The sequence below is a fragment of the Oryzias melastigma genome, linkage group LG24 (assembly GCF_002922805.2).
Source record: "Oryzias melastigma strain HK-1 linkage group LG24, ASM292280v2, whole genome shotgun sequence".
In the NCBI taxonomy this organism is placed as follows: domain Eukaryota; kingdom Metazoa; phylum Chordata; class Actinopteri; order Beloniformes; family Adrianichthyidae; genus Oryzias; species Oryzias melastigma.
In genome coordinates, this window is record NC_050535.1 from 17,231,218 (window position 1) to 17,258,132 (window position 26,915).

General features: G+C 35.3%; 3 protein-coding genes across 4 annotated transcripts in view; 2 read left to right on the forward strand and 1 right to left on the reverse strand.

Annotated features, from left to right (window-relative positions):
• Positions 1 to 18,052, reverse strand: part of LOC112157912 (protein CEBPZOS) — a 34,779-nt gene extending 16,727 nt beyond the window's left edge. Inside the window, exon 1 of one of the 2 annotated variants that reach the window (XM_024291017.2) lies at positions 17,955 to 18,052. The gene's annotated coding sequence lies outside the window, so the exon portion shown is untranslated. Of the gene's footprint in view, positions 1 to 10,550; positions 10,678 to 17,954 lie in introns of those variants that run through there. The other variant, XM_024291018.1, reaches the window with a different exon arrangement.
• On the forward strand, positions 10,778 to 12,241 carry nkx2.2b (NK2 homeobox 2b). Its single transcript, XM_024291014.2, has 2 exons — positions 10,778 to 11,017; positions 11,344 to 12,241. The coding sequence occupies exons 1-2, from the start codon at positions 10,798 to 10,800 to the stop codon at positions 11,874 to 11,876; spliced, it is 753 nt and encodes a 250-aa protein (XP_024146782.1). The 5' UTR covers positions 10,778 to 10,797; the 3' UTR covers positions 11,877 to 12,241.
• Positions 18,053 to 23,806: 5,754 nt separating the features above from the next.
• Positions 23,807 to 26,842, forward strand: nkx2.4b (NK2 homeobox 4b). The gene is made up of 2 exons (XM_024291310.2): positions 23,807 to 24,588; positions 25,794 to 26,842. The coding sequence occupies exons 1-2, from the start codon at positions 23,922 to 23,924 to the stop codon at positions 26,435 to 26,437; spliced, it is 1,311 nt and encodes a 436-aa protein (XP_024147078.2). The 5' UTR covers positions 23,807 to 23,921; the 3' UTR covers positions 26,438 to 26,842.
• The last annotated feature ends 73 nt before the right edge of the window (positions 26,843 to 26,915 follow it).

Below are 26,915 nucleotides of genomic sequence, written 5' to 3' on the forward strand. Positions count from 1 at the left end.
AAAAGAGCTTAAGCATCAATCTGGATGCCTTTCAGACCTCCAGGCCGGCCACCCAGAAAGCTCTGGAGTCTGGGATGGAAATTCAGGCAGCAGCTGTAAACTGCTCCCAGACATAAGTGCCATTAGCCTGAACGTCAGCTCACTGTTGAAGTGTGAAAACACTCCATGGGTGAATATGAAGATCTAGCTGAAGCGGCGCGTGCATCTATGAGATCAATCAAGCCACACAAGCAGGTCACGTGATCGTACGCTTTTACTGAGAAAAGGCTTCAAATAGAGTGAAACCAGTTATATTTATCTGTAAATGCTTTGGCTCACAAAAATACGCCTGAGAAGGTGACTTGCTTCATGGGAACACTGCGGCTCTGCCTTTGTGGCGGCTCCTCCACTAAGCAAATACTCCAAACTGTTCATTCCCCGCCAGCCTTTCTCTCCCGCAGCACATTGTTTGTGCCCTCGCATTTCATTCAGACTGAGGGGGGGGATTGCTCTCAGAGCCACTGAGCAAACAGTGGAGGAAGGAGCATCCCATCTTTACTCTGTTCCCAGGAGAACCCTCCTTTTTATTTTTTTATTTGAGCTCCAAGCTGTCAAGCTGAGCCGAGAGTTTGATGTCAGAAAGCTGAATTAATTGCTTTAAGCCAACGGGGCAAGCCACCCATCGCCAAACCGGGCCTGAAATGTTTTACTGGAGATTATTAAAGATTTCTCAACACACAAGGTGCACAAATACCGTGTAACAGAAAGAGTGCAGCTTGGTTCAGTGGCTTTTATTTTTCAAAATGATTCATTTGAGGGTTAAAATGTCCCTTTTTCAGGATTATACAAGATAATTTTAGTAATTTTCTTCAGAGGAAAAGGTCATATTAGAACCATACTCACCTTATAAAATCCTTATAAACTCCTTTTTAAATTCTATTTTTTTTTTTTTTTTTTTTGATGCTCATATTTTCTTCCAGAACAGCGGCCTGCAACCTTCAACACCTGAAGAGTCATTCAGGTGAATTTCTTACTCACTACAATCCAGAAGGAGCCACAAACTCTCCTTTAAGAAAAATAAGACACTAATTTATTGTTATGCTGCTGGAGCTACTATGAAAAACATAATTTTTTGGTATAATTTAAACAGACTTATAAGGTAAAAAAAAGGCAGTTTAAAATAAATAGCTTATAGTTTCTGTCAGAGGTTAAAAATAAAAGATACCCTGTACCATATTTGATGATCTTAATGGAGCAAATGTAGGTAGTGTCATGTCAGCAGTGGAAAAAATAAAATAAAATACATTTTATTTCACCATTTCTGAAGCATTTCGGCCAGAAATTCACAACTAAGTGACCCAATAAGGAGCACCTGAAATCTTTTGTTTTTCAACAATAGGAAATTTGCCTCATAATCCGATAAATTCCCTAAGTATGAGTCTGGCCGTACTCGAATCTCCAACTGATTTTTGGTGGTAGACGGCTCTAAAAAAAAAAGGAAACAGTCAAAATGTTTTTATGCGATTTTGATGAAGCTGCATCGCTATTTTACTTTAAAATAGAAAATCATTTTTATTTTTCTTTGACCATGAGAGCCACAGTGGAGGGGTCAAAGAGCCACAGGTTGCAGACCCCTGTTCCAGAATGACTATGTTGTCTCCTATAAGAAGGCAGTTAATTAGAACAGAAATGTATTGGTTTGTAAAGTTGAAAAGATCATTTTAAAGTGGAAAAGATACAAGTTTGTGCCATTTTTTTTAAATAACTTGAAAAAATTTTTTTTTTCTTGTTTCTAATATAATCTCATGTGAAAATAGAAAAATTGCATTACCTGCAATAATGCTAGTGTGAAGGCTTTTTGCTGAAAGTAGTCGCTGAAGCTTTTCTTTTACTTTTTAGTTTTAGTTTTCACTGATACATAACAAAACAAAAGCATATCAATTAAACAGAGGAATTGTACACATAAAGCATATTGTCAGTCCTTTAAAGACAGAAAGAAGTATAAAAAACTTTTGCTTTTTGCTGAAAATAGTGACACAATTTACTTTAATTGTAGAAGGGATTTGCTGAAAAAGCAAAAACTATTTGCAAAACGGTAAATTTGTTAAAGGACTGGACATTTTTGTTAAAGAACTACAAAAGAGCTCTAAAGTTGACCTAAATTTATGAACAATTTATAGTAAAATTGCTTAAAAATCCCCAAAATATGCCACATTTTCAAAAATGTTGTTGCTTGAATATGAGCTGAACAGATTAGCCCGAAAAACCCCAGTCAATGCCAAATTAGCCAAAAAGGCTAGCTCGTTGCTTAAATACTAGCTAAACTCCAAAATAGCCTAAAATTCCAAAAAAAGATAAATTAGTCAAAGACATCATCCTGTTGCTAAAATAGAAGCTAAATTATTAATTAGCCCATAAAAAGAAATCAGTAGATAACAAATTAGGCAAAAACGTTAGCATGTTGCTAAAATATTAGCAAAACTCCAAATTAGAATAAAAAACCTCAGTAGAAAAAAAAGCTAGCACATTGAATAACAAATACTACCTAAACTAAAAAACTGTTTTAAATTCCATAGCAACGTAAATTAGTCAAAAACGTTAGAAGGTTCCTAAAATAGAGGCTAAACTCAAAATTTGCCAATAAAAACCCCAGGAGAAAACAAATTAGCTAAAAATGTTAGCATGTTGCTAAAATATTAGGTAAACTCAATTCAAAGAAATTATTTTAAAGATGAAAACATACGTTTGAATATATTTAAAGACTCGTTGCTAACCTACTGGGAAATAAGGACATTTCAAAAAATTCTTATTCATTTCCTATGGAGCATATTTTGCTCAATATTTCAAAAACTATAAAGTTTATGAATAAATACAAGCAGTAATGTTTTGAACGAGCTGAATGTTTTGATACCAAGATTGTTGAAATCGCTGAAAGTGTGATTGAGTTTTTACGTACGTAAAGGAGCAGGAGAATCACTATAGTGTGAATGCTAAGAATTCAGACTATTACATGACTGGCTGTGTCGACCTCCCCTCAGAACGCAGAGGCAGGTCACACAGAGCACACAGAGGAGTGATAAACACATCCAACTCTCTGTGTTATCAGCAGATTAGTGGCTCTTTTGTTAAGTATGATGCAAACACCGAGCGAGCTATCTAAAGTCCTGAACAAAGAGCGGCAGAACACGGACAAAAAAGCTGCATCCTCCGGGGTTAAATATTTAAGACACCGTCACTGGGCAGTTCAAGAGCTGTAAATATAATGTTTGGACCCCAAAATGTACAACTAAAAGTTTATCCTTCTTTCAGCCACATTGAAATACAGAATTTCAGCTTCCTTTTCAGACATACAAAGAAGTAGTTTGATGTTTTAGTGAATGAAAAAATTGGCATCATGTGAGGAAAATTTGGCAAATCTTACTGCAACTCAAGGCACATGTAGTTTATTTGACGGTTTATGTACTTTTGTGTTCTGTATCTACTCCATTGTGAAGTTAAGATTTTTTTTTTTATTGTGTGAATGCTTAGTAAACATTCACACTATAGTGATTCTCCTGCTCCTGTCATTTTTTAGCATGTAAAAACTCACTTTCAGTGATTTCAGCAATCGTGGTAATATTCAGCTTGTTTAGGACATTACTGCTTGTACTTTAGGTATTCATAAACTTTATAGTTTTTCAAATATTAAGTAAAATATGCTCCATAGGAAATGAATGAGAAAATCTTCAAATTTCAAAATGTAAATAGATTAGCAACAAGTCTTTAAATATATTCATGGGCTATATTTTCATCTTTTATAGTTTTTTTTTTTTTTCTTTTTTTTTAAAGGGAATTTATCATATTTTAGCAATATGCTAATGTTTTTGGATAATCTAGTTTACTGAAGTTTTTTGTGCTAATTTTGAGTAGTGGTTCAATTTTAGCAACATGCTAACGTTTTTGGCTAACTTGTTCTCTCCTGGGTTTTTTTTAGGACAATTTAGAGTTTAGCTTCTATTTTAGCAAAAGGCTAACGTATTTGACTAACTTAGTTTACAGAGGAATTTTAGGCTATTTTGGGGATTTTAGCTAGTAGTTAGCTTTTTTGGCTAATTTGGCATCTACTAAAGTTTTTGGGGCTAACTTGGGGTTTAGCTCATATTTAAGAAACACGCTAAATCATTTTGCAAAATTAACATGATTTTTAAGTCATTTTAGTACAATTTTAGTCCACTTCAGCGCTCTTTCATAGTTCTTTAACAAAATGTCCAGTCTTTTAGCAAATTTAATATTTTACAAAAAGATTTTCAGCAAATCCCTTAAGAAATTAAAGTAAGTTGCATCACCATTTTCAGCAAAAAGCTTCAGCATCTTCAGCTACTACTTTCAGCAAAAAACATTCACTATTGCATTATCGCAGGTAATGCAACTTTTATGGTTATTGCTTGAATTTAATTTAACTCCAAATTGTTATTTTCAAAAAGTTCTTAACACTTAAAACATAAACATATAATCTGTGAATCTTTCTTTCGATCGGAGTAAGACCATCATGCATAGGAGACACTTTTTTAAAAAGTCTCTAGCAATATATATATATGTTACATGTTTATATATATATATATGTTTGATTTTTCTCCACCTTAAGGATCTTTGGTGAACAAACGGTTTATCAATTTTAAATTTATAAGAAATTGCTCGATTATTGTTTTTGCTCTACTTAAAACATCAAATAATAAACATTAAAGCTCAACAACGGTATAATAAAAAGAAAATAACTAAAGTCAGCGTTAGAGTCAATGATTTATTTTTTAATGAGTTTGCAATAAAAGGTTATGAAACATTTTTTAGATTTTAAAATAAACTTCAAAACACAATTAACTTTCATGTATCAAACTGCCAATTAACTTCATTATTTCACTACACTGTGAAAGTATTATTTGCTTTAAGATATTTCAAACCCTGAAGTGTAAAACTGTAACGCAGGAGTTTTCAACTGGTTTTTCACAGTAGATCAGTTCTGCCATCTATCGGCCAAAATGCAGAAACACAGTCTGGCTCATACATTTCTATTATTTGTTGGTACACCAGGCTTAGGGGCATTTTGGTGTGTTTAATCGATTGAAGTTCAGCCATAACAAGAAAAAATGTAATCAATGCATAAAAGAATCCGTGTTTTGTTTTTGGCTTCATTAAAAAAAACATATTTTTAAGTAATCTGCTTGAATAAGCACAGAAGAAGAGTTGCTCCATACACAAAGGCTTATTCTACAGTTTAGATTTTACAGCACTAAATATTACAAAACAGCTAAAAGAAAAACAGAAAAATAACAACTCGACATCATGAGTTGCTTCCTTTTTAAAGCTCACATTAACCAACTGCAACCTAAACACTGACAATTAAATCTGGTGTTTAAAACATAGCAATAAGTGATATATATTCAAGTCAAGTCAAGTAGGCTTTTATTTGTCAAATATGCTGAGTACAGGGCATACAAAGCACAGATGAAATTTCCTCTCTCCTCCCTTTGTGCAAACAGCAATTGTGATAAAACTTATTTCTTCTTATTTATCCAATTTTGTATAATTCAACCTTTAATCAAGCAAAAATGCTAAAAGTCACAACAAAAACAAATCTACATAAATGTAAGTTGGATAAAGAGAGCCTTATGAGTATATATATATATATATATATATTTGTGTGTGTCTGTGTGTGTATTTAAGGAGCTGTTCATTTTCCAAACAGTAGGTGGCAGTCTTGACTCACATTTGAAGTAATGAACCATCAGGAACTTCAAGGATTTTATGATTTGCTGTCTTAAGATTGTTCCAAAGAATATATAATTTATTGTGGGTTGTTTTTTTGTTTTTCTTTTGACTAACTAAACTTCATCTTGTCTCTGTTTTACACTAAAATGTTCTTTTTTTTATTAAAAATGTTTTTGTAAAAAAAATAATATTTTGAAGCTATTACAAAACTATTTTCTTTTTGTTAGCGTTGAATTATTTCAGTTCTCAAATAAATGGATTCATAGTACAAATGCTCAGTAACTTTTTGTTAATTTCTACATCTTTTTAGGGTGACAGAATCCAGACCTGAACAGTAGTGTGGCGGTGAGCATCACCACCTCACAGCAGAACGGGTCATGTGGGTTCTGTCTGGTCACTATGGCTTCTCCTCCAAGTTAAAAAAAAAACAGATTTATGGAGATTTCTGATACTGCCAAAATATTTCCTTTACAGTGAAGGGAGGGAGGAATAAAGTTTATAGTCATAGAACTGAGCATGCTCAAAAAACCAGCGTTAAAAAGCTATAAAAAAGATTCAAAATTTGTTCTTCTTAGCTGCACAAATCATAAATATTTCAACTTTGATCTCATATTTTTTTTTACTTCTGCTTGAAAATGTAATTTTAATGGAACATTACAATAGATTTAGATTTAGGCCACTAGTTGAACAGTTTCACCAAAGGCTTAAATAAATAAATAAATAGAATAAAGCCTGTTTTGTTTTATATATATATATTCTTTCCATCAGGTTCTGTATTTTATTTTTTGCTCTGTTCAGCAGGTAAGCAAACAGTACATTTACATGATAATTTATACTCATCCTTGGGCACACAATAAAAAAATAGTAAGAGGGATGCACAAAAACACAAAAAAAACTTAAATCAACCAAGAAAAAAACTCTTCAATGTATAGCAATACTGCGGTCTCTTAGTGTGTTTGTGAGCATGTGAGGGACACACCATTAAGTAGATGTCTGAAAACCATGACAACTCCCAGAGGTCTCGTATATATTTTCAAAAGTGTGTGTGTAGGAAGAAGGCTGCGTCCAAGTTTGTGTGTCCACTGTGTCTGTGAGTCCATTATAGAGTGTTTGAGGAGAATAAAAAAGGAGCAGTGAGGTCTTTGTGTCTTTTCAACTCGTTCTATAATTGTTTGTAGAGTTTGACCACCCAGCAGGGTGTCCTACACAGACACGTGAACACACGCACACACACGCACACACACGCACACACACACACTTGGCTGTCTCTTTATGGTTACCCTCAACTAAGCTTTGACCCAAACTTTTAAGTAAATAAAAAAAGAATGTTGGATTTTTTGGATTAAACCCTTTTTGTCATAATTTAAGACGAATCATCATCTCAGAATGTTTTTCTTTTCTTTGTCCATCTTTCCCCCCCAAAAATGATCCTTTTTGTATAAAAATGTCCTATTTTAATGCAAGTTAGTCAGTTTTTCCATATCTAGTCTAAACTGAAAATAAGGATCTTGCAGATCACATTTTATCCGTATATAATCATCAACTGAATGTGGCTCCTAATAAGAATCAGAGCAAAATAAACTGACTACTAATTTAACTATAATCTCATCTTTCTAGAGTCTTTCATCTTCCTTCCAAGGTGATAAATTCCAACAGTGAAGTTATCCAAAGTGTCTAAAAAACTGCAACGGCTTTAAAGGTGAAGTACATTCATTACTCTGTTTAGAAAAATAATAACTAGATTTATAGTATAGTAATGCAAGTGTGAATGCTGTAAGCTCAATGTGGTCGCTGAATATGCCAAAATACTAGAACTGATTGGTAAAAATGCTCAAGTTAATATGACAGTTGAAAATGCTGAATTGGTTAGCTTGACAAAATATTAGCTGAATGCCAAATTAGTTTTAAAAAAAATAAAAAACATCTCATTTTGCCAAAAACAGATAGCATAGTGCTAAAATATTTAGCTAAACTCCAAATTTGCCTAAAGACATTCATAATTTTAACAAACAGCTAGCATAATGCTAAAATATTAGCTAAACTCCAAATTTGCCTAAAGAAATGTATAATTTTAACAAACAGCTAGCATAATGCTAAAATATTAGCTGAACTACAAATCTGCCTAAATAAATTTATAAAAGTCTAATTTTAACAAACAGCTAGCATAGTGCTAAAATATTAGCTAAACTCCAAATTTTCCTAAAGAAAATTATAATTTTAACAAACAGCTAGCACAATGCTTAACTATTAGCTAAACAACAAATTTGCTTAAAGAAATTTATAATTTTAGCAAACAGTTAGCACAATGCTAAAATATTAGCTAAACTCCAAATTTGCCTAAAGAGATGTGTAATTTTAACAAACAGCAAGCATAATGCTAAAATATTAGCTAAATTCCAAACTAGCTTAAAAAATAGAAAAATGTCTGTACTAGCCAAAAACAGCTAGCATGTTGCTGAGTTAAAAGCTAACTTCCAAATTATCAAGAAACAAAACAAACCCAGTACTTGCTGAACATTTTAAAGTTTGAATGGTGTCTCTAGCTGAAAGGATGAAGTAAGTTCACAAGTTTCAAAGTGCACAAAGTTTTTGTTCCTAATGGGCATGTTTTGTTCGATATTTCAAAAGAAGTTTATATAGAGTTTATAAATACCAGAAGTACAAGCAGTAATGTCCCGAACAAGCCGAACGTTTTGAAGTTTGAAGAGTTTTTATGTGCAGAAAAATGAATGGAAAGTAGCAGGAGAATCACGTTTGTGTGATTGCTTACTAATCATTCACACAATAATTTTGGGTGTGCTGCAAACAGCAACGCCAAAAAGTTGAATCTCAATCTCGTGTCTGTGACGCCAAAACCAAACCCCCAAAAATCTGGATGGTAGAAGAAAATCATAAACTGGATTATTTTCAGAGCAAAACTTGGAGTACGGCATAGTGCTGCATGTTTGTGCATAACCAACCCTGTGTCCTACGCTTCTGTTCAGCAATGTTTGATCCATCTGAACTCATGAATGAAATCAAATGTAAACGGACAGCCACAGTTTAAGACCTTCTCTGAAACAGGATCTATGATTGAAATGGGATGAGATAAATATACTTTTCTCGGGATGAGATCTTTGTTGTCATTCTGTTGATCTTGAATATTTTTCTTTCTAGTTTAAAGAGAGAAAATTTCCATGTCTGTGAGGAGTCAACATCTGTAATCCTAATTTGCGGATTTAAAAAATAAATAAATAAATAAATAAAAATTAAAAAAAAATCACAAGTCTCTGATTTTGCCCACACTGACTTCACTGTAGCATGCTAGCGAGCTCCACCAAAGCATGCTAGTGAGCTTCACCGTACTAGCAAGCTCCACCGTAGCGAGCTAGCAACCGATTCTGTATTGAGCTAACATGCTCCTCTGTAGCATACTAGTGAGCTCCTCTGTATCGAGGTAGTGAGTTCCGCTGTAGCATGCTAGCGAGCTCCCTCGTAGCATGCTAGTGAGCTCCCTCGTAGCATGCTAGCGAGCTCCCTCGTAGCATGCTAGTGAGCTCCTCTGTATCGAGATAGTAAGCACCACTGCAGCATGCTACTGAGCTCCTCTGTAGCATGGTAGTGAGCCCATCTGTAGCAAGCTAGCAAGCTACGCTGTAGCAAGCTAGTGAGCTCCACTGTGGCCTTCTAGCAACCTCTACCATAGCATGCTAGTAAGTTCTACTGTAGCATCCTAGCGAGCTACACCCCAGCATGCTAGCCGCTCCACTGTAGCATAACATTGAGCTCTTCTGTTGCGAGCTAGTGGGCTCCTCTGTTTTGAGGTAGTGAGCACCACTGTAACATGCTAGCGATCTCAACTGTAGCATGCTAGTGAGCTCCATGGTAGCATGCTAGCAAGCTCCACTGTAGGATGCTAGTGAGTTCCTCTACAGCGAGCTAGCAAGCTTTGCTGTAGCTAGCAAGCAAGCACCTCTGTATTGAGCTAGCGAGCTCCTCTGTAGCATGCTAGTTTGCTCCTCTGTATTGAGCTAGCAAGCTCCGCTATCTACCAGGCGGCTAGCTAGCGTAGCGAGCCTACCCACTGAGTGCCCACTTAAGCCAATGTGGACAAACACAGGTGGGGCCACCATGGAAACTGTGGACAAACCATTTAGGGCCACGTTTTCTGCCCACTTTTTAAATGGGGCCCACTTGGCCTTGCTAGCTGGGTAATGACCCAAAACACACCTAGAGCGACCAAAGAGCCAAACAGACTCTTCTGGAGTGGTTCGATCTGCATTTTAAGCAACAATTCAAAACCAGTGTCAGATGATTTATTTTCATGTTTCAATGATTTTAATGTTCAAATCTGTAGTTTTTTCCACTAGTATTAAAAAAAAGTTTTAACTTTTTAAAAAGCTAATATTTGTGCTTAACATTCTGTTTGTCTACAATGTCCCTTCAAAATAAAAGAATCATGAAAAATAATCTAAATAAGAGATGAAAAAAAAACTGAAAAATGCTAGTTTCCTTTATTTTTGAATTCATCAAAATATAAAAGTTAACAATCATGTTTATTTACTTCTCTTATTTCAGGATTTTTACGTAAAAGTTGACTAAATAAGAATTGATCTTCCTAAAATGACAAAGGATATTACAGGTGTGAATGCGTCAGAGGGGAGGGGCTCTAAATATCATTAATGTTAAGTAAACAACAAAAAAGACTCTTCTGTACACATCTTTAGTCTTTTGACCATAAACAGCATCTTTTTGGATGCCGATTAGTGGTTTCAAAGGATTTAAAAGCCCTCCTCTGATCCCCGATCATTCCAAATCTCTCTGAATGCTCGTTTTTTTTCTCTCACCCTCAGCACTTGACTCCATAAGACCCGCCTCCATCGTTTTCCGTCACGTGAAGGTCGTTAAATACGCGAGGAGTCGTAATCAGATGTCTTCATCCAAGCGCGTTCTCCGCCCAGTTAGAGGCCTTTTTACGCAGTTGTTGCGCTCCCCCCGAGCAGCACCTATGGACCCAACAGTGTGAGCGCACTGACCCACATCTCTGGAGCCGCTGACCCCGTCCTCTGTCCAGATATCTGTGCCTCTTGCGCCATGCCATCCGGAACCAACGCACGGACAGGGTTCTCTGTGCGGGATATCCTAGATCTCCCTGACCCAACCGGAGGATGCGGCACCATAACCGTGGATGGAAACTCGAGGGATGCTGCGATGGAGGTGCCAGGCCCGGAAAACAGAGAGAAACGCGAACTCAGCGGCCGGAGTTGGCGTGAGCGCGCCACTGGGAGTTTGAACAGGTGGAACCGCTCACATGGTAACTGATTTTATTTAAAAGTGACAGTCAATAGTTTAATAAAAGTTCTCAGATCTACATCAATCTTAAAATATGACTTACAAATGAAAGTAAATCCGATTAATGTGAGGATTTTGTATGCGTAAAAATTGCGTTAAAACTTATTTTTTGGATAATATACTTAAGTTTTAAAGTAAAACATAAAAATTTGATATATTTTTTTCATAAAAATATATTTTTAGATATATTTAATGATCATATGGAGTTGGTTTTGTTATTTAAATTATTAATTCTGTCCTCCAGTTTGCCTAATTTTAGAGTAATTCGATTACTTTTTTCCCTGACAGTACATAGTTTGTCCTCCGATTCCAGTACCGGATCTACATTCCCCCGGCTGCCCGCTGACGTGTCCCGGTCCGCAGACGGCCCGGAGGCGCAGAAGAGCCGCAGGAAGCGGCGCGTGCTCTTCTCCAAAGCGCAGACGTTCGAGTTAGAGCGGCGCTTCCGGCAGCAGCGCTACCTGTCCGTCCCGGAGAGGGAGCACCTGGCCGGGCTGATACGCCTCACTCCGAACCAGGTGAAGATCTGGTTCCAGAACCACCGGTACAAGATGAAGAGAGCCCGCGCCGAGCGCAGGCGCGAGGCGCTGCAGCTGCTGCCCTCCGCGCGCATCGCCATCCCGGTCCTGATGCAGGACGCCAAGCCCTGCGAGCAGATCGCGGGTCAGGACTTGGAGGTGGCGCTGAGGTGTGGGATCAGTATGCCGATCTGCACCTACTCCCCGCTGCTGCACGCCGCATACGGAACGGAACACGCCGGACTGCCGCAGCAGCCGCTCGGGGCGCAGCATCTGGCGCACATGTACCACTGGAGCTGGTGAGCTCGGAGACATCAAAATGTATCCAAATCCAAAGACTCAGCGATAAATGAGCGTTTTCTTGTATTAAAAATCAATTTTAAAGGATTTGATTTCTAAGCATGATTGTGTTTAATGTGCTTTCATTCATGAAAAGCTATAGTTTTGTCCTCACTTTGACGCGTAAAACGTCTAAACCTGCAAAAAATGAAGCTTGATGGACCCAAAAACTATTTAAAGGAGTTTATTTTGTTGTCGTTTACAGTGTTTTGCTGCTAAAAAAAAATGTGGCAACTTTTGTGACCTGTGAATTTTAATAATTTATTTAAGCTGTGACTTGGTTTGAGCTGAATATGATATTTATGTGTAAATAAAATGGCAAATTGTGCAAAAACATGAAAAATATATTTTTTTTCCAGCCATTTTTGGGAATATTGCTGTGTAAAACTGTAAAAACAACAGGATGTGTATTTACAAATAACTTTAAAAAATGTAATTTTCCCTTAAAAAAAAAGCAACTTTCAGACTATTTATAGAAATACTTTTCTTTTTTCCCCAGAAAACTATCATGCAGGGGAGCCTAAACAGCATAATGAGCCTTTTTGTAACTCTTTTGAAACTGGGGATTAACACACGTCTTTATTTTGCATAGAAAATCTCCTGAGTGAGTGAAATGACCCGGAAATATTTAAACTGGCAGCTATGATGAGAGCCAGCGGAATCCTTTCAGTCACAAAGAAAAGACGCTTCCCTTTCTGGTAGGAAACACCAGACCATCAGTTATGAAAAGGAGGAGATAATTCTCTCCCACGATGCTTTGTTGCTGCACACTGTTAGTTTTAACCGTGTACGTGTGGGCCGGGATCATCATCTATTAATTCTTTACTTAAAAAATATTTACAAGCATTTATTTCACTTTATAGTACCTTTATAAAAGCTAAATAAAAATCATTTGTTGCTCATAAATAGAAGATAAAGTCTTTTTATTATTTTAAATGGAGCAAGTTTTGGTTTCATGTCTCAAAAACAACCTTAAACCTAAAGAAAACATCTTGATTGAGCTGTCAGAGTTATTACTAGTGTTTTAGGGAATTTTATGGCTTTATTGTGTCTTATTTTACATTAAATTTCCAAATTGTCCCATTTTTTCCTTCAAATTCTTAACTAAAAGTGTAAAAATGATTCTTTAAAACAGTGACATCTTATGTGATGATTTTGGCAGACCAGAGTTGATTGAAAAAGTAAAACTTTCCTAAAATTTTATTCACTTGAGAGGTAAAATACAGCATCTCCTCAGGATTTTTGAAGTTGGATCAATAAGCAAAAGTTCTGTAATTTGATACATTCAATTTTTTTTTCGTTTTCATCAAAGTAAAATTTTTGTTTTACTCAACTAAGAAATTTAATTTAATAAAAACTAATATTTTTCAATTCAAAGAGTTACAGTTTTGTTAATTGATCCAATATTTCACTTTTTGCAGCCTTTTTTTCATCTTTATGTTTAGTTTGTTTCTTACATTTTTAATCCACTTTTTAATCCTGCAGTATTCTTTCTAATAGTTCATTCCTTTTGTTGCATTTGCTTCCATTCCATCCAATGAAATTGCTCTTTAAAGTCTACAAACTGAAGATTTTTGCCCTGAATTTAATAAAAAGATGCATACTTTTTATACACTTTTTAAGCATTCATCAATTTAATACCATTTTTTTCTGTTTCCTGTTGAAAGGTGAATACACCACAGGTGTAACTCACATATCCTACAAAATAAATCTGCATTATTGAGGCATGAGTTTCTTTTTTTTCTTATTATGACAGCTGATGCTGTCATAAATAATGCAGTGTTTAAAATGTTTTTATCTTTTCTTAAAATGCCATTAAAGACCCATTTGTATTTTTAACCTTTAGCCTGCATGCTTACAATTTTACTGTAACTATTTGTAGCTACTTACACTCCATAATTCATTTGCTTAATTTCCTCTTAAATGTTCCAGAACTGTTGCTTTTACTTTCTATGTATAAAATGAAAAGTCTTTGTCAACAAAAAAAAAAAAAAGTTTTTTTCTTTATGTAAAGATTTAATGTACGAGAAGCGCTTTTTATAAATAAAGTTAGATTTGATTAACTTATTTACTGGAGGGATAAATTCAGGTTTTATTGCGGGGGTTGATATAGTGCTTTTTAAAGCGTTTTGTGAACTTTATCCTCTGTCAATCCATGTTTAACCTAAAAACATCTAACATTGAGATAATTTAAAAAAGGAAAATAAAATGTCAATCGATGTTTGGCTAACATTTTTACCATTTTGTGTCCTTAAAACTAATTATTTTCATATGTTATGAAAAAGTATCCGTATTCCACAATGTTTTCTCATTTGTAAAAATGGCTTTTGAAGACTCCATGTGCAGTTTGTCATGACCCAAAAATACTTAAAAAGAAACAAAAACACGGACATACAAAAGTTAAGATTTCACACTAGTGTTTATTATCTTTTACAGATTAAAAACTAGTTAAGAAAGGTATTATAATAAATTAGGATAATGACAATAAATGTGTATCAGTACGATAGCAAAAAAATATGAAGACTCATTATATATATATATATATATATATATATATATATATATATATATATATATTTATATATTAAATGATATAGTTCCCAAGTTTCAAAATTCTAAGTAGATTAACAACAAACCTTTAAATATATTCATGGGCTATGTTTTCATCTTTTAAAGTAATTTTCGAAAAACTTTGAGTCACCAAATATTTTTAGCAACATGCTAACAACTTTGGTCAATTCATTATCATAATTTCAGGCCATTTTGGAATTTAGCTAGTATTTAATCAACAAGCTAACGCTTCTGGCTAATTTGTCATCTACTGAGGCTTTTAGATTTTAGCTTCTATTTTAGCAACAGGCTAACATTTTTGACTAATTTAGTTTACTGAGGAAATTTAGGCTATTTTGGAGTTTAGCTAGTATTTAATCAACAAGCTAGCTTTTTGGCTAATTTGGTTTCTTCTAAGGTTTTTTTTTAAGAGAACTTTATTGAACATTATACAAAATTACAAATCACAACAAGAAGGACTCCATAAATAAAAATTCTACTAAGGTTTTTAGGCTAATGGCCCCTTTTCACGTGACGTCACACATCGCTGGTCAAGTGTAGAGTCGCTTCCGACTCGTATTGTTTAAAATGGGAAAGTTGATTGCTTAATGCTTTTAAAGCCATTTTACATAAATAATAAAAGGTAACCTCACCGATTGTAACTGAAATGTGTACAGTATTTATTGTATAAATGTCCTACCTGGTTTTCCTCTTCTTAGATTGTTCATAAATCAAAGTACAAATGTCAGTAATCCTGATTGCAGAAGGAAGCAGCTGCTGCAGCTCAGCTGCTTCCCCAAAATCCTTTGGATGATATTAAAGTCGAGGATTATTTCTCTCTGACAACCTGGTTACAGTTAGACAAAGGTTACAAGTACTTCACTGAATGCAGCTTGTTTGATTAATGGAGATGATTATGAATTTATTCTTTTAATCTGTGCTAATGCTAATGCTAACACTAGCATTAGCTTTGTGTTTGAGACGTGGAGCTGCAGAAGATTATTTCTAATCAGTTAAAAGTTGCCTACATTTTTGTTCTCACACAATCCTTGTAAACAAAAGCGTGTCTGACACTAAAGTCAAACTTATTCCTTTTGTCATGTTTTCTACTGCGGTCAGTGAGCTGCTGTTAGCTCAGTCGTTGGTTCTAACTCTTTGTTTATGTTCATAACTGTGTCTAATCTCTGGGAAAATAAAAGAAAAACATGATCAAATTAATTGGAAGCTGTTGCCAAAAATATGAAAGTAACTATTTCCATGCAATATTATAAAATACATTCACCCAGAGAGGATTATTTTACTTGGCCGCTCTTATTTTGAAAGCTAATAACACGTGGTTTGATAGCTGCTCTTAACATTTTCACTGAACCAAACTATTTCTGTGTTTATAATTATTCCCTAAAATATCTGGTAGAACAACAAGTAAATCGATCCTGGGAGGTGATTAAATCTGTGCAGACATGCAGCGATGTGTCTTTGTTGTTTTAAATGTGGCCAACATGAGTTTTTAATCAGTTTTTGTGCTGATCGCACTTAAAATACGTGTAAATAACATCAACCAAGGTAGAACCCATTAGAATAAAATCTGCTCAAATGAAAGGTTGATATTTTCAATAAAACATCCAATATTGAAGGATATCAAGCATTTGTATTTTGATTTGAGATCGATGTGAGAGAGTAAATGAAAATAATGTTCAGCAGGACATTCATAAAATAATTATTGTACATTTTTCTGTTGAAATTGGCAAGGTTACCTTTTATTATTCAAGTAAAATTGTGTCAAACAGCTATCAGCTGTCAGCTTTGCCCTTCTAAATGTGACCACTGGAAGTAAAGATTCCCATTTCCGGCCTTGTAGCTATTATGTCTGATGTCATCGTGAAAAGGGTCTATTTGGAGTTTAGCTCATATTTAAGAAACTACATTATTTTTTACAAAATTGGCATGTATTAGTGATTTAATAGCAATTTTACTACAATTTTTTCAGAAATTTAGGCCAACTTCAGCACTCTGTCATAGTTAACAAAATTTCCTGCCTTTAAGCAAATTTAACTTTCAGCAAATAGTTTTTGCTTTTTTAGTAAATCCCTTAAGCAATTAAAGTCAATTAAGTCACCATTTTCAGCAAAAAGCTTCAGTATTTTAAGCGACTACTTTCAGAAAAAAACAGTTACTTAAACTTTTCTAGTTAAATATAACCGAACAATAATCATTTATTATTAAGTCCTTATTGTGGCTTTTATTAAATCTCTACAGTTTTCATGATAGATGATCTTCTTTGGTAACATTCATTAACCTGGATTGCTTTTTGAATTTCTTTCACTTGCATGAGCTTTGTGCCTCTGTGCTGCAAATGTAAGTCAATTTCCTATTTTGACTTATGGCGGTTGCACTGAACCCAGAGGAGGTGGAGAGCACAGCTCTCTGTTCCTTCAGTCAAAGGCGAGACACGAGTCCTCATTAAACAGAACTCTGGAGGCTGCCGGGCTTCACAGGACACATTTACTTGATTTTTTTTTCTTTTCATGTGTAAAGGAGTTTGAAGCACTTTTTGTTTTTCTTCCTTTTGTGCATTTTATGTGTTTGATCTGAGAGCAGAGCTTGGTGTTTCATAGTATTATTTAAAAGTGGACTTCAAGTCATGCGGCTCACTTTTCCCAGATAGTCTTAAAACTACACATTTCAGTAGCACTGCACTTCTCTTTTTTTACTACTGTAGGCCTATTTTGTTTATTTTTATTTTTTTTAAAGCTACATTTATTTTAAAAATTCAAATTATTTTATTATGGTTTTTATGGATTCTAAAAATGTTGTAATGATAAAAATATTGATTTTTTTTTTAAATTTTAAACACCAAGATGTTTGGAAATGGTAACATGCTATTGTAGCATATATGGAATAGGACCTCATTTTTCAAACAAAACATTTTAGAGTTTAGATTTACATCTGAGCTATGTGCAAATTGAAAGAGCCATTAAGTTCTCTAGAGCGGATTTATGCATTTTTCCTCAATTAAATCTTATTCACTTGATTAAATATATATATATATATATTGCTGCATTGAATTCTTCACAATTTAAAATTTTTTTTAAATGTAATTTTTAGTGTTTGCAGCATCAATGAAAAAGCAGCCCACACCCACGTTGCTGTTCCTTGTATTGCCAGCAGATGGCAGCAGCCCCTTTATCAACTTTACTTTCTACTGAAGCAGAACTTCTTTAAAAACACTTTTCTTCATATTGTTAGCTTGACCAGCCTCCTTAATATAGAACTGCACATTTTTAAAACAAGAAACTGTTGTTATATGTCAATAGTTTGAATTATTCTTGTTGCAAACAAACTGTAAGGAACATTTTTAATGACTATCATATCCTAATCATATCCATAAAATCCTGTCTACTTTTATCCATCTTTTTCATGGGAGGGATCACACATCAATGTAAGGGCAGGGTCATCTGGACCCCAAAAGAAAGCACAAAGGCAGCCACTGACCTGGTCCAGGAGATCATCAGGACACTGAGGTTCACCTGCGTGAGGGTCCTTCAAGCTCAGTATTGCAGCATTTCATGCACAGGTGCACCAGATCACGCATGCTGGCCTAACCTGCACACTGTTTGCATTCACATTGAAAGGGAGAGTTGTGAATAAACAGAAGTAGTTTTTGGTTTGTCTGTCATTGGGGAGTCAGACTCTTCTTTAGTTTAACATTTTTGCTCAAAACTGTTTTTCTATTTACAGGTTTTTCAAACTGTATGGTCTGTTTTTTTCATTGTGGCTAAGACAGCATGGAGAAAAGGGGATTTCAAAATAACAAAAAAAGCTGATTTCTTAACTTTTGAATAGAGTTTATCAAAAGTTGCATTTATTAAGAATTCTTATAACTTTTATCCAATAAAAGTCTTGTAACTGCATAACCTTTTCCCCTCTCTTGGTGTATCACATATATTTTTCATGTGTTTTTCATTGATGTTCACTTTTTGTTGTTTAGTTTGTTGTAAAGTTAACTCTTTAGTACAAATGGTTTTACTACTATGTGTTAGTAGAAATATCTTTGTAACTTTGACACTGTTTGGAGTTTTTTTTTCTCATTTGTTCTGACTTACAAATTTCATGTAAAAGTTTTCACAATCACCAACTTTACTTGAAATAACTCTCCAATCATCTTTGAATCTATTGTAAAAGCATTCCCAGAAGTCTTTTGATTATGATTATGCTGTTTTTAACCAATATCTAAAAACCTGTGTCAATTTCTAGGATATAATTTGTGCAGAGCACCAGGAGTTTATCACAAATTCACCTCTGAGTTATGGGCAGGACAGATTTCCCATCATCTCAGAATCTGGAGATTAAAGTCAGAATTTGAAAAAAAAAAAAATCTGAGGTTAAAGTCAGAATTATGAGAGAAAATACACAATTCTAAGTTTAAAGTCAAAATTCAGAGATTAGAATCAGAATTCTGAGATTAAAATAAGTATTTTCCACGTCCCTTTTTTTCCTCCATAGCCCTAATCCTCTTCCATGGAAATATTAAACTCTCCACAGAAAATAAAATAATTAAAATATCTCTTTAAAGAAGAAAACATGTCTAAATTAGCCAAAAACAGCTAGCATAATGCTAAAATTTTAACTAAACTCAAAATGTAGCAAAAAAAAAAAAAAAGGAAACATGTGTAAATTAGCCCAAAACAGCTAGCATGATTCTAAAATGTTAGCTAAACTCAGAATTAAGCACAAAGAAAAAACTGGAAACATGTCTAAAATTGCCAAAAACAGATAGAATAATCCCAAAATGTTAGCTAAAATAAATATTAAGCAAAAAAACTGGAAACATATCAAAATAGTCAAAAACAACTAGCATAATGCTAAAATGTAGCTAAACTCAAAATTAAGCAAAAAAAATAAATAAACTGGAAACCTCTCTAAATTAGCCAAAAACAGCTAGCATAATGCTAAAATGTTAGCTAAACTTAAGCAAAAAACTGGAAAAATGTCCACCGTATTATACGGAGTATAAGTCGCAAGACCAAAAAATGTCTAATTAAGAAGAAGAAAACCATATATAAGTTGCTCTGGAGTATAAGTCGCACTTTTCGGAGAAAAGTCTGACGTTTCAGAACAAATCTGCTGAACCCAGTGTAATTACGAAAAAATAAATAAATGAATAAATACAAGAATGCTAATCTTTTGATCTGTATATGAAAAATATCGAAGTTTAAGAGGGAAACAATCAGATTCTCTTCCATGTATGTTTAGGACGACACTTCTTCTGCCGCTATCAGTAGCAAATACTTATACTCAGACGCAGCGCCCTCGGGTGTCAGAGGAAACAACTGCTAATGAACGAATAAATAACAAATATATGAGCCTATTGATGTCAAAAAAAAAAAGAAAAGAAAAACGCACACAAAAATAAGTCACTCTTGAGTAAAAGTCGCACCCCTGGTTCAACTATGAAAAAAACTACGACTTATACTCCAGAAAATAGAGTAAATTAGCACAAAAAAAGAAAAAAAAACAGCTACCATAATGTTAAAATGTTTGTTAAACTCAAAATTAAGCAAAAAATTGGAAATATGCCTAAATTAAACCAAAAAACAGCTAGTATAATGCCAAAATGTCAGCTAAACTCCATTTTTTTTTCTAAATAAATTTATAAATTAGTTAAAAACAGCGGGCTGCACGGTGGCGCAAGTGGTTAGCGCTCTCGCCTCACAGCGAGAAGGCCCCGGTTCGAATCCCGGCTGGGACCTTTCTGTGTGGAGTTTGCATGTTCTCCCCGTGCATGCGTGGGTTTTCACCGGGTACTCCGGCTTCCTCCCACCGTCCAAAAACATGCTTCATAGGTTAATTGGTGACTCTAAATTGCCCCTAGGTGTGAATGTGTGAGTGAATGTGTGTGTGATTGAGGCCCTGCGACAGACTGGCGACCTGTCCAGGGTGTACCCCGCCTTCGCCCATCAGTGGCCGGGATAGGCTCCGGCACCCCGCGACCCCGAAAGGGAAGAAGCGGTCAAGAAAATGGATGGATGGATGGAGTTAAAAACAGCTGGAATGTTGTTAAAATAAAAACTAAATGCCAATTTATTCTGAAAACCAAGTAGTTGCTGAGCATTTGAATGGTGTATCTGAAAGTATATGCAGGTTTCAAAGTGCACTTAGTTTTTGAAAGATTTGAGTAATTTCCCAGTCATTTCTTATAGGGCTTATTTTGCTCAATATTTCAAAAACTATAAAGTTTATGAATATTAGAACCACAAGCAGTAATATCCTGAAATCGCTGAAAGTGTGATTGAGTTTTTATGTGCTGAATACGTACAGAAAGGAGCAGGAGAATCACCATAGTTTGAATGCTCACTAAGCAATCACACAATAATGTGATCTTCTTTAAACGATGTTACATGTCGATTCTTCCCCCAATCTGACATCGTTTGACAAACACTTGTCCTCGCGGTGGCGTCCTGGAGCTGTGCTAGGACCCCTGCTTTCTCCGCCCCCTCCCTCCTGAGAAACCAGCCGTGCGCATCGACCTGCTGCTCACAGACACGCCTCAGGATTTCTGGAGACCACTTCTGGAGGTGTGACCTTTGACCTTCGCCAAAGAGGCAATGAAATCTCATAAACATGCTGCTGAAGAAGCAAAAATCAAGAAGAAACACCAGCTCAGGAAATTCAGAGCAACATATTTTCTTTATTTTACACAATAAAAAAGACATAGTTAGGATTAAAAAAGAAAACAACAGGAAAATCCACCCTTGAAATGACATACAAACAAGCTGATTGGAACTCACCATAAATTGGATTTATTTTGACCAAAATGTCAGAAAAACAGATTTCGATTCTAAAGCATGAGCAGACAGGCTGGTTCTTTTAAGAAATACAGTCCATTCACTGCTGTCAATCCATGTGGAGTTATTAGTAGCTGGATTTTCCTGTTTCAGAAGCCAGGTGGTTCATAACAATAAGTCCCCCCCTTGCCTTGTTCAAGAGGCGGTCAGGGGCCCAGCTGCTTGGCCTAACGTCCCTCCAAAGAGCCAAGGATTACACTGAGAGGAGATGTGCCGAGAGGAGACCTGGAGTCTGCAGGGAGAAGGAATGAAAGAATCCACAAGGCAGGAAATGTGATGAGTGGAGGGGGTTGCAGAATCTACACAAATAAAGGTCGTAGTGAAGTGTCTGTCCTGCGTTTAGCCCCGGTCAGAGATCTGAGTGGACGCCACAGGTGCTCATGGGAAGAGAAAAGCGCAGACATCAGCAAAAGTCAGACACAAGTCTCAGATTTACCCTCAGAGTTAGCTTGGAAATGAGTGTCGTCCTCCTGAAGGGAAGTTTCTGAACAACATAGTTCTATATTTTTAAAAACTGCACTAAAAAGTCATTCATTTTTTCAATTTGTATTATTTGTACATGTATATTCTTAGGGAAAGCTAAAAATATGTATATTTTAAAATAAACATTGAATAATTACCAAAGTAAATACTATCACATCCACTTTTAAAATACATTTTTTTGAAGAATTTTGAGAAAAGACGACAATTAATACATTTATAGGTGTTATAGTTTTACAAAAATAAACAAAAAAGATCATATGATTTCACTCTGATAGGCTTTCAAACCACTATAACTACTTATTAGTATAGTTTCTAGAGGCAGCTGCACGTTCCAATTAAAAAATGATGTATACATGGTTGTTTGGGTGTTTTAATTTATTAAACTCAAAAGAAGAAAGCATCATTAAAAGTTTATTCAGGTTGAAAATAATAAATGCAACATGAGAAATCAACAAAAGGGAAAAAATCCTGAGAAGTTTAAAAAAAATGATGAGACCAATTGGTATTTTTTATGAACAGAAACAACTTATTTAAAAAAAAACAACTATATTTCCAATAAGTGAATTATGAAATCTATGTAAAATATTAAAATTCTACTTCAAATTATTTTTTCACATCACTCTTTTAGCATTTTTTTCTTTGTTCTTAAGCTTTGTGGTTGTAGCTTGTTGAGATCCGAAAGAATATCAAAACAACCACAATGTTAAACTGATTATCAGCAATTAATAGAAAACACTGAATACATGACTAATATAGTTTCTTCCTTTAAATAAATATTTTACTGGTAACTTTTTGAGGGACTGGGTGAAAAACAGATTCAATTTAAAAGACATAATATATAGGGTCAGGAATTGATTAAAAAAAAAGAAGAAATCACAAACTAAATAATCGCAATTAATCGCGATATTATTATTTATTTTTTGTTATAGTATTTGTCAAACACTTACTATGTTCAAATAATCACAATATGAATTCTCACGCAAAACTGTACATTTAGAACACTTATTTTTAATTAGTGCTGTCAATCGATTCAAAAAATTAATCAGATTAATCAAACATTGTGATTAATCGTTATTATTAATCACAATGTTTTACTGCGTAAATTTGATATGACAATGTGCGGCTTTTGAACAAGAACAGGCCAGAGAGAAAATGTTGTCTTCATTTTTATCATCTGAAATGTTTAAATATAAATAAATATAAGCGTCTTAATACTTTGTGATTAATCTCATGAGGTAACGAATTAGCAATACAGTCCTGATAATAAAATGTAAACAGCATCATAAAACAATTATTTACAGTTTGATTTTTAGATATTGAATATGTTCTTACAGCAGTCAAAATGTGATGCTTAATTTTTTAATAACTTTTTAACATTTCCTAAAGGTTGGAATTTATTTTTGAGAGGAAAACAAAGAAAAATGGTTGTTATATTTGTAATATTGTCTTGAAAAGCAGATTTACTTTTGACTTCATTATGAGTTTGGAAATGCATGGGATCCCTAAATGCTTAAACTTTTTCCATCCAAAAGTGGATTAATTTGAGCACCAATAGTTTGAAAGCAGAACCAAATAGTGAATTATTAGGGTTTTGGATGCATTTTAGCAAAAAGAGTTCAGGGCCTTCAGGTAAAGTGTTTCTGGCTCCGGTACCAGATGGCCTCTCCTGCAGTGACGTATCAGCAGGTGATTGGCTGCTCGACCCGTGCGCAACTTTAATGGTCAAAAGGAAGTTTTGACCATTGCGCATAAATTAAAAATAGGAAATCCGTTAATCAAACTCCAGAAATATCAGATTTTCCTATTTAATTATGTAAAATATTTTTTTTCTGCAGATACAATTAACTTATTTAATATTCTCAAATCGGCTTGAATGTTTTTTTATTATATAAAAATATATAAAAGTTTTACAAATTTCTCTTAAATAATTTTCTATAACATTGTTTATTTAAAAAAAATAAAAGTCAATTAGAAATAAATATCTGCGTGCAAAAACAACAAAATTAAATTATTAAAATATATATATTAATTATTTTCACGCGTAGAGTTGGAGATAAAAAGGGAAACAAATGTGGATTACTCTACGCATGCGCAGTGTTGTTGTATTATTAGGAAGTTTTGAGGGCCAAACATGATCAGCAGGTCTCTGCAGCCGCGCGCGTCGCCCCGCCCCCTCCGTCCACCGGGATGGGGGCAGCTGGTCTGTTCCTGCAGATCAGCGGGATTTCTTATCAGCGTGACGGAGGAAGCAACAAGCCGCCAGGAGGGAGGAAGGGAGGGGGGGCTTAGGCAGAACTCCACCTCAGAGACGCATCCATCCATCATCCATCATCCAGACGCAGCGCACCGGAGGGCACGGGGTGGCCGCACCATGTCCTTGAGCCCAAAGAACTCCACTCCCTTCTCTGTTACAGACATCTTGAGCCCGATGGAGGACAGTTACCGCAGGTTCGGTGGAATGGACCCCACGGCGGGGGCCCTGGGAGCCCCGCTGGGCGCCTACCGGCAGTCTCAGGTCCCCCAGCAGCAGCAGCAGCAGCATCCGCACCAGCATCATCATCACCATCATCATCACCTGTCCTCCTCCTCCTCATCCTCCTGCTCCTCCTCAGCGGCTCTGGGGCCGGGCGCGCCCTACCACATGCCCCACGGGGTGCCCCAGTTCTCCGGGGCGGTCGGCGGTTTCTGCAACGGGGGCATCGGGAACGTGGGGGACCTGCCGACGTACCAGGAGACGGTGAGGAGCGGAGGGGCGGCGGCCGCGTGGTACAGCAACCCGGAGCCCAGATACCCCACAAGTAAGAGGAACTTCAGCCCGAAGTTCAACTTCTGATCAACATTTTCATCTGAACCAGCAAAACATTTAAAATCGGATTTATTTTTGTTGGTTTGGAGCAAATATTCAGGCCTTCTAGGATTTTCCCCCAAAAAACTATATTGACTTAAAATTTAACTCAGATTTAATAAAATTCCAAATTTTGAAAAAGTTAAATAAAAAAATATGGAGCCCCTAAAGGGACGTAGAAGCAGAAAAAAAACGTTTTCATCATTATTACCTTTTTCTTTTAATGTCCCTTAAGGAGCTCCATACAAAACCGATCGCTTTATTCATTAAAATAATGTTTAAAAATAAATAAAAAATGTAAAAGTGGTATTTATTTTACAATCGATGATTATTTAAATATTTTGATACATTTTAAATGGAAATCAATTTTACATTTTATTTTTTTTTTACTTTATTGTCCCTTAAGGAGATCCATACTAAATCGATTGCTTTTTTTATTAAAAAAATGTTTAAAAATAAATAAAAAATGTAAAAGTGGTATTTATTTTACAATAGTTGATTATTTAAATATATTTATACCACTTAAATGGAAATAAATTTAGCTTTTTTTTTACTTTAAAGTCCATTTAGGTGTTCCATACTAAATTAAATTGATTACTATATTTTTAAAAATAATTAAAGGAACATTTTGAAAATAAAATTGTAAATATTTTGAGGTAATTGATTATTTAATTATTTTAATACAACTGAAATGGAAATAAATTTTGCATTTTTTTTTACTTTAATGTCCCTTTAGGAGCTCCATACTAAATCGATTGCTTTATTTGTTAAAATAATTAAAGTAATGTTTTAAAAATAAACTAAATTGTATTTATTTTTCAGTCGTTAATTAGTTAAATATTTTAATACAATTAAATGGAAATCAATGTTGCACTTTTTTAAAACTTTAATGCCCCTTTAGAGCTCCATACTACATCAATTGCTTTATTCGTGTTTTAAAATTAAACAAAATTGTATTTGATTATTTAAATATTTTAATACAATTTAAATGGAAATGCATTTTGCTTTTTTCCCCTTAATGTTCATTTAGGTGCTCCATACTAAATCGATTGCTTTATTCGTTAAAATAATGTTTTGACATTAAATAAAAGCTGTAAAAATGTATTTATCTTGCAATAGTTGATTATTTAAACATTTTAATATTATTTTTCTATGAAGTTTCCAGGTTCATGGGCGCCTCCGCCGGGATGAACATGTCCGGGATGGTGGGAGGCCTGGCCGGGATGGATTCCTCCGCCAAGTCCGTGGTGACGCTGCACGCGGCTCCGCGCCGGAAGCGGCGCGTGCTCTTCTCGCAGGCGCAGGTGTACGAACTAGAGCGCCGCTTCAAGCAGCAGAAGTATCTTTCCGCCCCGGAGAGGGAGCACCTGGCCGGGCTGATCCACCTCACCCCGAACCAGGTGAAGATCTGGTTCCAGAACCACCGGTATAAGCTGAAGCGGCAGGCCAAGGATAAGGCCGCGCAGCAGCCGCAGCACGACAGCGGCGGAGGAGCTGCGTGCGCCACTACCGGACGCTCTTCCTCCGTTTCCCCCGCGCTTTCTAAAAACGGGAAAGGATCCCGGACCGATTCATGCGGCTCCAACAACACCGGGAACCGACAGGGGGGCTCGGGCGACGCCATGACGGCGACCCCGCAGCAGGTGAACCATCTGTCCTCCACGGAGGAGCTGGACGACCTGTCTCCGAGTCCGCCGATGGGACTACATGATCAGATCAACATGTCGCAGACGGACGCGGCCCTCATGGACTACACCAACAGCGTCATCGGCTCCAATTTACTATACGGGAGAACTTGGTAGCGAGAGGGAATCGAACCCTTTACCTGGAGCACATCATCCACGAGACAGTTTTATATCAGCAAAGTCGCACATGCGCAAAAAGTCAAAATTTTTTGGACGCGCGCTGGATTTAGCAAAAACTGATCAGAGCTAAAAACTCAATCTGAGTGATTTTAATGTATTTTATTCTTTTTTTAATGACTGCTCTTTGAAAAGTAATAAAACAAAAAGCCTCATGTCTAAAACAAGACACGTGCTTCCTTCAATTAAATTATTGCAGATTTAAAATCAGTTATAAAATGAAAATAGGGAGGAAAATTCATTAAATCTGAATTCCAGCTGTTTTGTTTTCCTGAATGAATTTGACATTTTTGTTTGTTGTTTTGAACTTTTATTTTTATCTGATGATTTGTGCTTTTAAAATACTGGAGCTTTATTGCAATAATAAATGTAAATAAAAAAGTTTTGTTAAAATGTGTAGATTTAATTTAGCATCAAG

Excerpts from the sequence above, each read along its gene's own strand:
- nkx2.4b (XM_024291310.2), top strand. The coding sequence starts at position 23,922 with ATGATCAGCAGGTCTCTGCAGCCGCGCGCGTCGCCCCGCCCCCTCCGT. Across the intron at positions 24,589-25,793 it reads GGAGCCCAGATACCCCACAA|TTTCCAGGTTCATGGGCGCC; the intron begins GTAAGAGGAACT and ends TTTTCTATGAAG.
- nkx2.2b (XM_024291014.2), top strand. The coding sequence starts at position 10,798 with ATGCCATCCGGAACCAACGCACGGACAGGGTTCTCTGTGCGGGATATC. Across the intron at positions 11,018-11,343 it reads CAGGTGGAACCGCTCACATG|TACATAGTTTGTCCTCCGAT; the intron begins GTAACTGATTTT and ends TTTCCCTGACAG.